Source organism: Cricetulus griseus, assembly GCF_003668045.3.
Source record: "Cricetulus griseus strain 17A/GY chromosome 1 unlocalized genomic scaffold, alternate assembly CriGri-PICRH-1.0 chr1_1, whole genome shotgun sequence".
Classification (NCBI taxonomy): domain Eukaryota; kingdom Metazoa; phylum Chordata; class Mammalia; order Rodentia; family Cricetidae; genus Cricetulus; species Cricetulus griseus.
This window is the reverse complement of record NW_023276807.1, coordinates 271,103,419-271,117,568: the sequence shown is the minus strand read 5'-3', so window position 1 is coordinate 271,117,568 and position 14,150 is coordinate 271,103,419. Positions and strand designations below refer to the sequence as shown.

The following is a 14,150-nucleotide window of genomic DNA, read 5'->3' as shown; positions in this document are numbered from 1 at the left end:
GTTCACTCAGTCTACCTGAACTCAGTGGCTCATCACTGAGGGTTACACCTGTCACAAACGAGATGCCAAAGCCCCCTATAAGTGGAGAAAGCTGATTAGGAGCACATGGTCAGCCAGTCTAGATAGAACAACAATGAAGTAAACCACTAAGCGTGCTTAATGTCACTTTAGAAAAGCTAAAAATGTTCCCTATCTGAATTTTATTCCCCCTTCAGAAAAGGCTTGACCACACAATAGGGATGGGATGACTCCAAGGCTAATGCACCCCCCTCTAACTCAGAGAGGACCAGAAGGGCTAACTCAGCAATTTTGTTATTCGGGACTGGCTTAAACAAACAAAAAAACAGCATTACGTAGTATAAACCTTCAGAGATTTTCTTGAGTAGATAATAGTTATAACTCACTTTCTAAGTGCAGGCCATGCAGCACGAAAGGAGAGACAACCGTGTGAGGAATTCCTGAATATGAATCGCACATGTAGGAAAGAATCTGGCCCACAAACTTCCTCTAATTAAATGCCTGTCTAATAAAATACCATCGATGGCACCCAGATTGGAGGGGGCTGGGACAGTTCAGTCTGGGCTCTGGAACTCATTAAATGCATTTCTTCATGCTAAAGGAATTTCTTGCCTTTTTAGTTCGCTCTCAACAAGGACCAACATGGGAAAGCACAGAAGGGTCTATACATATTTCAAAATAAAATCCTACAGTAATCTAAAGTAATGTAAAGGGGCCCTCGCATAGCTGTGAGGGGTTTCAATCTGTTTCTCTGTCTTCTATCCCTGGCCTTAAGACACCTTTTTTGGAGCAGTAGTGAGTAGGCAGGGTCTGAAGGCCCATGTTCCTCATCGGGTCCAGAGAACTGTACCGTGTTTACTGTTACGCGGCGAAGTCTGACAGGCCTCAGGAAACCCTTTGGACATCTGAATGATCCACCTATCCCTAGTCTCCGATAGGTTAGGGTTAGGGGTTAGGGGTTAGGGGCTAGGGGCTAGGGGGCTAGGGTTAGAGGTTTGGGGGGGTTGGGGTTGGGGTTGGGGTTGGGGTTAGGGTTAGGGTTAGGGTTTAGGGTTTAGGGTTTAGGGTTTAGGGTTTAGGGTTAGGGTTAGGGTTAGGGTTAGGGTTAGGGTATTTTCACAGCCAACCCTGCTATTGGTTTTCAGTACCTTAGTTCAACTTTACACAAATGTAAGTCCGTTGTGAAGTAACCACATTGAGACTGGGCTTCAGGAAGCCTTGGAGCCTGAGGTCTCTCCACAGTCAGAGCACAGAGAGGCTGGGAAAGGGGGTTGGCTTTTCTGAGCTTTGCACAGGGACAGTGGGGAGGATGCACGACCCAGCAACCCCACTACCCTCAGCCCACTGCAGGCTCACACTCTCTGACTGATGTTCTGGAATCTTCATGAGTGGAAGATAACCTTCCATAAGGACAACACATGACTATATATTCTCAGCATGACAGGGTATGTGACCTTGGAACAAACCTGTCTCCAGTTCCTTTGAGGCACTAATAATTTGCTGGGACTGCCACCTTCATAAATACCAGCCAAGAAACAGAAATTAAATTGCTTGGTTGGTACAAAACCAACGAAGAGAAAACTCTGCTATATACAAGTGAAAACTGGCAACAGACACCTAGGCACAAAAGGATGGGCCAGTTGCTTTGAAAACACTGAGACAAAATAGCTTCTGTAGGAAAAGGCAAAACAAAACAACTGCAAGAACATGCTTGGCCTTCAAGGGCCATATGTACCGATCTGTTATAATCACGTGACAAGGCAAACAGAACTCAGTCCTATTTCATTATAGACTTCTATATAAGTAAAGATAAGGACTTCAAACAAATCACTGTCACAATTAAAACAATCAAACGACTCTGCTCAACTCCTACCTGACTTAAATTTTCCTATAGCAAACTGTAGCTTTTCCTAAGACCAGACAGGATATACAAAAACATGTTAAAAACTGCAGCCTCTAGCATGAAGAGCAGCTATTTGCTTATAATTGTCTTCATCATTCAGGATTTTCACATCCAACTTTAATTAGAAATGCAGACAAGTGTCTCCAGCATTTAAGAGTGGAGCCTGAAAGGTCCAGTGGCATTAAGATATCACAAGAAAAAAGAGTTGAAGTCAAGGGACGGGGGGGATAGTGAGCGGCACAATACTGGGGGCATTGCAAAGTCACCTGACTCCCTGGAATCAGCTTGCTCATCCACAGTGAAGGTCTGCCTGGGTGACAGCCGAAGCCTCCATACAGCCTTCTGAATGCACAAGTCACCTAAGGCAAGGTCGGGGAGACTGTGTGGACGAACAACTGCCAACCCCTCTCCTGCCATAAGTTAGCTCCGCCAGTCACACACTGAATTAGCTGATCAAGAAAAAGCTAAAATGTTTGCATTTAAAAAAATGGATGCAATCTTCTGAATATTTAAAACATGCTTCTCAATGTTCCTGCTGACAGGATTCTGAGATCTACAAGCCATGTTTGACCGCACTTCCTGAACAAGCCAGTCCCCGCCCCCCCACCCCCCATGCAGCCGAATGAGGAGTCTCCTCAGACCAGTGGCCTGGCGGCTCATGAAGGATGTTTCACATTTACAACTCTTCAGAATTTTGTAGTTACTTCAGGTCTAAAAATTTTGTTCTATGATTAAAAAGTTATCAAAGACTGAAAAATACAAACGGAGGAGGCATTTTTAAAAAGCACGTCATTTGTGGTGTCCTCCTTGCTGTCCAGCAAGCAAGGCAAGTCAGCTAACTGTCAGCTGTCAGCTAACAGCCTCACTACATCCCATCAGACTCTCCAAGGCTATCAGCTCTGGTGGAGGAAGGACCCTGGCTGCAACCACAGAGCCATCCGGGAAGGCCACGCTGGAACCCTGGCCAGCAGATGCAAATCTCTTGGGTGACAATCAGGCATCACTCATTTGACAATGGCTCAGGTGATACCATAGTGCAGTGAAGGAAAACCCAATGTGAGCTAAAACTCCAGCCCCTTGAACAGTGTAGAAAGACTGGGTGCCAGGCAGAGGCCTCCAAGATTTCTGAAGAAGTCACAGAAACATCCAGGTATCAGCGCTTCCAGTGGAGCCACTGTTCATAAGAACACAAGGGCAGTGACAACGTCGGGCAGTATGTCACTGGCAGGCAGGCAGGTGGGTGGGCACTCAGCTGGCTAACCTGCTGGAGACAACAGTGCCCATGGCAAGGTATTCATTTTCCTACCTTGCCACTCAGTAGTGGGTCTGGATCACAAGAGATTTTGAGAGTCAGAGAGCCATTTTCTAAAATGAAACTAAATGATTTGTCCCAGCAATGTAAACCCCAACCAAATGAGCAATCCCAGGTAGTTGGCCACGCCTGGGGATCTGACAACTTTGATATCATTTCACAGGAAACCAAAACGACCCCAGATTCTTCCCACTAAACACCCCGTTACTCTTGAGTATGACTTTACCAACAGAATCTCAGCTAGCAACCAATTCCACGAGGATCACATTTGTCCACACCTCCTTATAGCTCCCAGAAAACACCCCCTTAAAGAGGGGGACACTTTCTGTGGGCTCTGTGACCTTTCAGTCACAACTCTCAGCCAATAGGAGGGGAACCTGCACACACAACTGAACACACACGGAAAATTACCACGTAAATACAAGACACCGTTCACACTGCCTAATTCATTGTAAGGTATTTCTTACTCCCTTCACCCAGTAAAGCAAACCTCCAGTAACTTGTTGCTATGATTTCCTGTATACCCTTCACCATGTTTCTAAAAAAGTGAGCCACTTGTGTGTGAAGTCTATGTTCCTTAACAGTTTGGGAAATTGGGCGTAGGTACCTATCCCAAACTTCATCTAACTAAAAAATGAACAGGTCACCGGAATGGACCCTCTGTGTGGCAAGCCTGGATTTATGACTCCATTTCCTCAAAAGATGACGCCCTGCCTTCCAGGCACCTCACTCGTCCTCGCCTTCCTCCTCACTCAGTCGCAAGCCACGCAAGCCCTTCTGACTCTTCCCCTTGGATGCCGAACTCGGACTTGCTGGGTAACCAAGCGCCAGGGACTTCCTTGAGGGGCTCACCATGGCGGAGTCTGAATCACTGGATTCAGTCACACTGCCGGTGGAGCACTCGGTCACTTGCAGAGGTGCCAGGCCGCCCACTACATGAGCAGAGCATACTGCCTGCATGAGGGGAACCTCTGAGGTGGAGCCTGTGAGAGGGGTACCGTTGGCTAGCATCCTACCTTGGAGAGCAGCCATGTTGGCTAACCCTTCCTCGTCCTGGTCACCAAGCCTATCCATGGACTCTGGGGTGGGGGCTGCCTGGCTGAGGATGAGCGGATCGGTCTCTGACTTATTGTACCTACTGGGAAGATTTCGCAAGTAGGGCCTCTGGAGGGCAGGGGAACAGTTGTCATAGGGAGGACCCCGCTTGGGGGCAGTATCTTCTCCCATACTCTTTTCCCTAAGGTCATGTCCATTTTCAGAAACATAGCCTTGGGACCCAGTCCTGTCCCAACTCATATTTGGACTTGGGCTTCTGCTGCAGGGAGACAGTGGGGTGGCTGGGGGGCTGTGGCCAGTGGAGGCCCTGAACATCTCATCTATCAGGGAACTATGTCGTGGGAGACCAGGGCTCCCACTCAGATCAAAGGTAATATCTGCTGAGTCATCATCAAGAAATTCTCTAGAAGGCAGCCGAGAGGACTTTGCAGAGGGAGGGGAAGCCCTGCGCCTACTCTCTCTGGACAGCAGATAAACGCCGCTGGTCAAATCACCCTCATAATTGTCATTTGTTTGGGACCGTGACTGGGACCCTGGTTCTTTGAGAAGGTCATATTCGCTGTCTACATCGCTACAGTCAATGAAGGGGATAGAAGCGCTGCTGCCTCCGGCAGCCCGGGATGCTGGACCTGTGCTTGGCTGCGGGGGCTGACGGTTACTTGGCTGGGTGCCCTCCTTGCCACCCTCCTCCTCTTCCTCTTCCTCGGGCGGCACCATGGCGGTTCCGTCTGCAGCTTTGCTCCCCGGAGGGCTCTTAGACAGAGCGGGGCTTTGGTGTGGTCCCGACTCCAAGGCAGAGACTTTTGCTTCCTTGGCTTGCTGGCAGCTCTGGCCACCGGGAGACTCAGAACCTTCTCCAAGTGTGAGGCTGGCACTCTGTGGAGACTGGGTAAAGAGGACAGGAAAGGACGTGGGTTTAATTTAAAAGTATCTCCAGAGGCTGGATGCCAGTGTGGCGGCCTCCCCAGAGCCGGAACCACGTGCTCAGGCCAGGAGCGCAAACTCGTGATCCACAGGTGGAGATGTGTACCCAGCAGACTGACTGCTTTCCCGGACCCTCATCTCAAGCGGGGATTCCACCAGTCTGTGCAGCACAGGGCCCTTTGGGCCCATGCAAGCTAGGAAGAGCCAATGCTGCGACAGCAGAGAAACTCACGATGGACCATATGACGAAGAAACTAGGAAAGCCACAGACAACCACACTTAGGGAGAGGGTAATATCACAGGTGAAAGGCTGGTGTCAGAGTCACACAATAAAAACACCTTCATGCTCTTCCTCAAACAAATTCTTAGTCTATTTGAGGAAAAACAAAACAAAACAAAACCCAGAAAACAGTATACCCAGACACCGGCCTGGGGTCAGTGAGCACTTGCCACACTCAGAGCAAAGGTGACAATTTCCCTGCTGTGGCTTGGCCACTGCCCCGTAGCACATGTCCATGGGCCTCTGTCAGCAGGAACTACAATGGTACAAAAGCAGGAACAACACCTGCATCTGCTTAACAAGTCCCTAGCAGACACATTTAGCTGGTAGGCAGGCCAGGCCTCATGGACTGCCATGTATGTCCGTTCAACCCCTATGCTCATGAGGTTCGGAATTAAAAGACAAAACAGTAGCTGAAAAGCCATACACAGGCTTGCTGTGCACAGGCCTAGTTCAGAGCGCAAAGCCAAGCTCAGGACCATCTGAGCCAAATCCCAGAGCAAAGGAGACGGGACTGGGAAGAACAGGTGGCAAGTCCAAAGCTCGAAAAACTGAGGAAAAGAGCTACCTGCGTTTGTCCGTGCCTACCCACTGACCTGTTTTGGCACTTCTGAATTCGATGCTGTGGGCTGGGAAGCAAGGCTCCTGGTGGAGTTGATCTTGCTGTGTTTTCTGAGGGAAATCACACAAGAGAGCTAATGTCAGGACAGCTTTGATTAAATGAAGCAAGGACCTTCTGTTTGAGGCATCGGGTCCTCTTTCAGTTGTGAAGGTACCCAAAGCTACCTATGTGAATGTGACACACCTGTGCAGTCCAGGGTTAGGGTTAGTCACATCCTCCTGAGCATTGTGGTCTAGCTGCTGAAGAACCATGATGACGGAGCTCTGCCTGTTAGCTATCGACAAAGTCAGGAGATAGAAGAAGCCACCAGGCAAACACTCTGAACTGCAGGCTACATGAGTATCAATGTGTGCATTAGGTTCAAAGTTTCCTATGTCAGATCTATGACAGGGGTAATGATCACAGACCATCTTACAAAATGTAAGCCCAGGAGAAAAAAGCTACCCTGTAAGGAAACTGAGACTCATGGAAGGGACTACGGGGCCACCAGCACAGGTCCTTTATCTTGTCCTTCCTATCCACTGGACAGGTATTAGAAACTTCACAAGTACTGAACTCATGAGGTGGTATAAATACATTCCAGTGTACACATATCTTTTCCTCACACAGAAAGGCTCAGGACATCTATATGGACAATCAGAGCTACCCCTTACTTATTCAACATGACAACTGCTAATCATCTAAGAAAATGATGGGATTATTACTGTTGTTGTTGTTACTGTTATTACTATCATCAGCTTTGATGAGCTAGTGGCTTGGATACATACATAAAAGCTTCCTGACATCACATTTCTGGGTTTAGGACATGAGAAACCATGAGGGACTCATGGCTTAGTTTAGCAAAATTAGAATAAGGCATTAAAATGACTTGAACATCTGTTAATAGGGAGTGCAGATCAGTAAGATGTAAAGTACCATTTAAATAAAAAAATTAATAATAAAATAGATGTAAAGTACCCTAATATTCTAGAGCTCAGATAACTTAAAAGCAAATAGAGCATTAATGTCTTATATGCACGTCTTTATTTACGTACGACAGCATTTATATAAATGAAACACCACACACAGTAAATACTGAACCCCAGAAGGAGTGTAAATCTAGAAGTTTCTTTTGGAAAGAGAGGTGGGAACTAAAAAAGGGATGTGACCCAAGGTAGCTTTATCTGCTTCTGTTAGTCACAGCAGCAACAAACAAAAAGAACTCCTGAACTAAATATGCCAAAATACTAACTAACACATGCTGGGCGCCCTTTCCTCTAAGCTTGGGGATAGCAGTGTTTGGATTTTGGAATATCTGCACTTGCGTTATGAAATAGCTTGGAAACAGTATCCCAATCAGAACATGAAATTCATTCGTTTTCTACGTACTTGTACACATAGCTTGAAGGCTGTTTTATATAATAGTTATAATTCTGTACATTTTCGACTAGCAGCAAGTGTGGGATTTTCCACACAGGAGTTTTAAGATGGAGCTCAGGTGTCAGATTTCTCCAACTCTTCAGACTTCCAGGTCAGAGTGGCTAACCCTGCACTTGTAAATGCCAAGCTGTGAGAACATACGTAATCCACTACATCCCGTCTATATGCTAGGGTAAAAATTCAATGTACTAACATGAGAAACAGAAAGAGATTAAAAACCAACACTCACAGGCAGCTGCTAGGGTCAGGCCATAATTTCACTCCTCGCCCTTTGGCTTAGTTTTACTTGGGCTCTGCTGTTCCCTTGGGAGACCCAGGAGCACTGGCGGGCTCTAGGCTCTGGAGCTAGCCCACTTTCCAGTTAGGAGACCCGCACTACTCGCTCTGCGAGTTTGTCTCAGGGTCTCCACGTTTAAGCAAAGAATAAATGACCGCTGACCACTCGTGAAGCTAGGGGTTTCTGAGCAGAGACAGGCAAGTACCTGGAGCCATGAGCCCTGCCACCAACAGCAATAGCCATCAATCCTGCCAGTTCTCTCTCAACCTTCCCTAATAATCACAAGTCACATCCCCAATCATATAAGGACTCTTACGGACCAGAACAGGCCTGCAGGGCACCGTCATCCCTGCACCGGGCCCTCTATTGGCTCCTCTTCCTCACCTGCCTATCAGAAGTACCAAGGGTCATAAAATGTTCTTGTCCAACCCTGGACTTGCTGGCATTGACTGCGGTTGACTGTAACTCACCCAGGCTGGATGAAGAAGGTATCAATTAGTTCCTGGGAGAGAATGGCGGTGGCTGGAAAGATCCTCTTACCTTTCAAACTGGACCTTCTTGTGGCCTCCCTCTTTAACATAGTCGAGAACTTGCTTCTGAGTCCGACCACTGAAGCAAAGAGCACAAAAGTAAAAAATAAAGGGAGGGGACGTGCAGGCATTTGCATATCAGCACATCTTCTTGCTGGGAGCCTTTAATCCCAGCAGAGGCAGGCAGATCTCTGTGAGTTTGAAGCCAGCCTGGTCTACAGAGTGAGTTCCAGGACAGCCGGGACTACACATAGGAAACCCTGTCTCGAGAAACCAAAACCAAAAACACATCTTCTCAGCCAGGTAAGAATAAAAACAATCCTAAGAACCTTGGGGGTTTCTTTTCATTTGATCTCTTGTTACTTTTCCTTATATATAATAAGACAAAACATTCAACTAAATAAACCCACTTAACCATGGTTGGTTGTGAGGCCGCCAGCTCAGAACTCTGTGCATCTGTGAGGGTGGGGAAAACTTAGTTCTGTCTATACTTAGACCAGCATTCCTTTCAGTACAATGTCAGTATTGTTCGAAAAATAAACGAAAACGTGAACCTAAGATGGTCAAGTCTACGTACTCGTCTATGACGCAACGCCTAAGACAAATGAGACACTTGCTTTTATAAATAAATTCCTTTCTGCCTGACAGTGGCTAGGGGATCGGCTCAGTGGTAAAGTACTTGCCTGAAATGCACAAGGCCCCTGGATTCAAGCCCCCAGAACTGTTAAAAAACAAACTCACACAAGAAGCTAGTCAGTTTTCTTCGGGTACAGCTGCTTACAGTTGCCCGTGTTCCAGTGGACGGCCCTCCCCCACCACACATGGGCAGTACGGTCCTCCCCCACCACACATGGGCAGCACTAAGAGGCTATGACAAGGGAAAGTGGCGGTCGATGTACAGAAGAAACCGGAGAGGTAAGAGTGGGCGTGGTCTTGATCAAAACACATTATATTCATGTGTGAAATTCTTAAATGATATTTTTAAAAAGCTCACCTAGAGACTTATGCTGGGATTTGAGTGTGACTGGCAGATGGCTATGTAGTTCCCACAGGTTCACACAGAGCCTGGGAAGGTGACATGGAGCTGGCTGGGACAAGCAAGCCAGTGCCTCCATCGGCCACAGAACCAACCATGGTTTGCCTTGTGGATCTGCTGTGGCTCACAAAGGCTATGGCGGGAGAAGTCTCAGGAAATGTTCACATGGAGAGAGCAGACGGGCTTGGAGACCAGTGCCCTCACCTGAACCGGAATGATGACCCTCGGCTGAAGAGAACGGGCTTTGGTTTGGGCTTGGGCTCTTCAAAGAGTCTAAAAAAGGCATGATGCTCCACACAGATTTTCCAGAAGGCCTTGCAGAAGTCTCGACCGGCCATCAGGAATTCCAAGGTGTCTTGGTAGGAGCTCTGCAAAAAACAAGTACAGCTTTTATTTTCCCTGCACTACTCATATGTGTTGTGTTAACTCAGAAAAAAGCAACAGAAATGAACTTGTCCAATAAAATAGTAACTGTGTGTTTAATCAATGACTGAGTAGAATATGCTCATTCCCAATGACGAGGTAGGGGCACTTTCCAGCCACCTTCTCTATAGACTTCTTTACGGGAACTAAGGGGAACAGGCACACAGACAGAGTGGGGCAATAACATTTCTTAGTAGAACCCATAAACAAACTGCATTTTCTTGGCTTCTGCTACCTCCTTAAAAATAGTCCAAGTATTAACACACGCCCCCCTTCCTTAAAATATTTGAACTGTGTATCTTTCTTCTGTTTTCTCCTTCATGGCTCCTATCCAGGTTGACTTTTAATTCTACTGTTTTATAAAATAGTGGATGGCACAGGCCTCCAGGTGGCCCCAAGAACCACAGAGGAAATGAAATCCACCCCCGACCTGCGCCCCCAGTAAAAAAGCATTAATGACTCTCAGCTGACAAACTGACGTCTTTTGATTCTGGGAGGAATATGGCAATTTTCTACTCCTACGCTCAATGTTTCCAATTTCAGTGTCCATGTTACATAAACAAAAGCTCCCAGAGTCCTCAATGTTCCCAGCAACTCTGACTATTTTGGGGGCTCTCAGAGTTTGCACAAACTCAACTTACAGTCGTTCCCACATAAACCAGCTTTCTGGAGCAGCAATTGCATTTTCCCACAGCACCCAGTCAGGCCTATTAATCCACTCAACACACTGCATCTGAATTCTGAACCTAGACTGCCCCGGTCACCCCTGCCCCATGGGATAAAGGACTCAGTTCTGGATTCGGACAGGCATCAGGGATGTGTTATGGATCTCCTGTGTGGCTTTGGGCAGTTGAAGCAGACACGATTGTCTTTCAGGAAACCATCCTGGTGTGGCTGACACCTTTGGGGGTTCCATGGGAACTGAAAGAGATATGTTTAGCCCACAAGAATACGCTCCCTGAAAGTGTAAGGCGCTATCAGGACCAAGCAAGTCTGGACTGCTGAGCAGGTGAGGTCCCAGGACGGAGCCACAGCGTGGACATGGCAGCTATAGCATGGCTGAAGCTGTCAGGGAGGGAAAGGGTCTTCCCCTTAGGTATGCATCTCTTTGTCCTTCCTTCCTCCAAACCCAGGTGACAGTCTTTACAGGCCAACTGCGGGGAAAGCCCGCTTGGTTCACGGCTCAGCCGGTCTGCGCACTTATGTTCCTGAGTAACTTACGTTCACATCCGGTCGGAGCTTGATAAGAAAGCGCTTCCTCTTGAAACTCAGCTTCCGAACCTTGGCCCAGTTAAAAGCATTGATTTTCGTGAAACCCTAAGAAAAGGGAAGCACCCATGAGCCAGGCCATGTACACAAGGCACACAGGAATCCCAGGCAGAGGGCTGAGGGTCAGGTCAATCGCTCAGGGGAAAGCTTTTGATGGATGATTCCCAGACTCTTGTCTACTGGATGCCAGGCATGCTTACACTGTTATTTCTCACTAATTATAGAATCTGGCATTTGGACCCCCCCCATCTGCTTTCATGTGGGGAAGGCATTGGTCAAGGTAGTGAAAAGAAGAGAAATAAAATGCAACCATGACAACCACCACACCAGTAACAACTGCCTCTCATGGAGGACCAGGTATTGCACTAAGGGATTTTTAGACTATCTCATCAGATCACACACAAAACTCAGTGAGACAGATTTATTGTCTTCATTTAACAGAAATAGAAACTAAAACATGTGTGTGCAAATGTAAATAGAGCGCCATGAACATCACGCCCAGTCATCCAGTGTGTGGGCAATGGGGCACGTGCTGAAGATAAATTCCGTGACTCCCCCTTGTGCACACAACTAAACTGCCCAGCAATTTTCAATATTTTTTCATATTAAATACACACAAAGCACATGGATTCAATCAGGGTACCTCTTTCCTCTCTTCGTGAGTTTCAGAAATATAGAAAGGCTTGGTTTTGGAATTTAATGGTCATAACAAACTACTAGGCTTTATTGCTCTTTTATCTTTTTTTTCTTTCTTTTTTAATTTTGTTTTTTTGAGACAGGGTTTCTTTGTGTAGCCCCGGCTGTCCTGGAACTCACTCTAGACCAGGCTGGCCTTAAAACTCAGAGATTCGCTTGCCTCTACCTCCCAGGAGCTGGGATTAAAGACATGCACTACCACTGCCTGGTTAAAAGTTTGCTGTTTTATTGCTTTTTAAAATCAGAGCTTTATTCATGGAGATTAGAGCTGTGGGGATCAGTTCTTCCTTAGATAATATCCTGTTCTTCCTAACACCAGCCGTGAGACCCAAGCCCCAGTTGTTAAGGATGTTACTGTGTAATATTTCATGAGTGCCACAGTTTTTATTCATGAGAAGAAAGCTGCTACAACTCATGAGAGTTTGTGTGTGTGCACATGTGAGCGTGTATGTGTGTGTTTATGAATGTGTGTACGTGTGTGTGTGTACAATGTATGTGTGTGAATGCGTGTATATGTGTGTGTGGGGGTGTGTGTGGGGGGGTGTGAGTGTGAGTGGGTGTGAGTGTGAGTGGGTGTGAGTGTGAGTGGGTGTGAGTGTGAGTGTGAGTGGGTGTGAGTGTGAGTGGGTGTGAGTGTGAGTGGGTGTGAGTGGGTGTGAGTGTGAGTGTGAGTGGGTGTGAGTGTGAGTGGGTGTGAGTGGGTGTGAGTGTGAGTGGGTGTGAGTGTGAGTGGGTGTGGCATGAGAGAAAGGAGGAGGAGGGAGAGAGACAGAAAGTGAGCAAGAGCCAGAGAGTAAGAGTGAGCAAGAGCGGAAGAAGGGGAGGGGGAGGGGGAGGGGGGAGAGAGAGCGCGCCAGCAGAGAGCGCACTTGCATGTACAGGTCAGAGGTCATGGAGACATGGTCTTGTTGAAGCTGGAGCTCACGGACTCAATGGCCAGCTGGGCTCCAGGAAGCCCTCCCCCTCCCCCTCCCCCCTGCCCCCTCCACAGTGCTAGGATCTCAGAAGCAGGAAACCAGGCTCAGCTTTTTAAGTGGGTGCTTGCGACCTCAGGTCTCCATGCTTGTGTGACAAGTGCTTTGCCTGCTGAGCTGTCTCCTCCAGCTCCTTCTGCAGCTCACGAAACAAAGCTGTCAGAGCTCACAAAAGCATTTATGTTGTGACATCCTTACACTTTAAACCTGGGCAAAGTCTGACCAGTTCATAAAAATAGGTGGATGCAGTCTTATGTTTATTTTTAATTTTAAAATTGCATTTATTTGCTTATGTGTGGGAGGGGCACGCCTGAGATGTGGAGGTCAGTGGACAATGCAGGGAGTTAGGTGGCTTGCTACTGGGTCCCCAGGATCAAACTCTGGGCCTTAGGCTGGATGGTGGGTGCCTTTATGTACTGTGGAAGCATGTGGGGAGGGGACTGTGGTTTGAATACAGTTTAAATGTGTCCCCTAAATGTTCACATGTTGGGGATTTGGTCACCAGTGTGGCAATGTTAAGGGGTAACAGGATCTTTTTAAAAAAAGGGGTTCTAGTGAGTGGTCCTTCGGAATGAGGGTGTGCCTCGATTTGGAGGGGATTAATAGAGATCTCAGGAGACCCCAGTGGCTGTTTGGCTTTCTATGGTAGCTGTGGTCTTTCCCTCCGGTATGTGCTCTAGCCTTTGCGCCACTTTCCTCCGTGGTGAAGGATGTAGAGAAAGGGGTCGGGACTGTGGTGTGCTGTTTGGAACTGTAGCATATCAAACTGGCTACCTAAACCTCTTCCTTTCCGATAAGTAACTTGGGTGGTTTTGGAAAAGGGGTTACCAATCCAAGGGTGTTCACAGTTGTGTTTTCACAAGATTCAAATGACTGAATAAATTTATCTGCGAAGCCGCACACTGACTGTGGACAGGCATGTGAGTCAGACTTGAGGGAAGGCAGGAAGAGAAGAAAGCCACCCCACAGCCAGGCGGCAAAGAGTCAGAGCGCCTGAGGCACAGGGCAGGTTAAGAGTGCAGGGGCCCAGTCTGTCTTGCTGAAATATTATTATGGTGCATTGTAGGTCTGTTATTCCTCAAGACCACATCTACTTTTAAAGCTGAGTGTATTGAAGTCCCAAATAAGCTGGTCGAACACAAATTAATTTGAGAGGAAAAAAATCAAAAGAATCTAATTTTAACTAAGGGTCAAGATGTCACCTCCAAGTAAGAAGGCATTTATTTGGGATGTGAGCCCATGGCTCCTGTGCACTGTATTCTTGTCACGGGTCTACTGGAAGTCATCAGGTTCTATGATCTGAAAGATCTATTAAACCCAAACAAATCCCCCCAAGCAGGATGAGGAGGAATGCAGAAGCAGGCAGGCAGGCAGACAGACAAATCAGAAGCCGGGGGCCTAGGTGAGTTTA

The 14,150-nt window shown here is 47.3% G+C and overlaps 1 protein-coding gene across 2 annotated transcripts in view; it reads right to left on the bottom strand.

Annotated features, from left to right (window-relative positions):
* Farp1 (FERM, ARH/RhoGEF and pleckstrin domain protein 1) overlaps positions 1-14,150 on the bottom strand; it is a 259,534-nt gene that overhangs the window by 43,708 nt on the left and 201,676 nt on the right. For both annotated transcript variants that reach the window (XM_027393905.2, XM_027393906.2), the window contains exons 9-13: positions 11,022-11,117; positions 9,582-9,745; positions 8,352-8,420; positions 6,090-6,165; positions 4,919-5,174 (exon numbers count right to left, since the gene is read on the bottom strand). In XM_027393905.2, the coding sequence (XP_027249706.1) occupies positions 4,919-5,174; positions 6,090-6,165; positions 8,352-8,420; positions 9,582-9,745; positions 11,022-11,117 (661 nt within the window). The remainder of the gene's footprint in view (positions 1-4,918; positions 5,175-6,089; positions 6,166-8,351; positions 8,421-9,581; positions 9,746-11,021; positions 11,118-14,150) is intronic.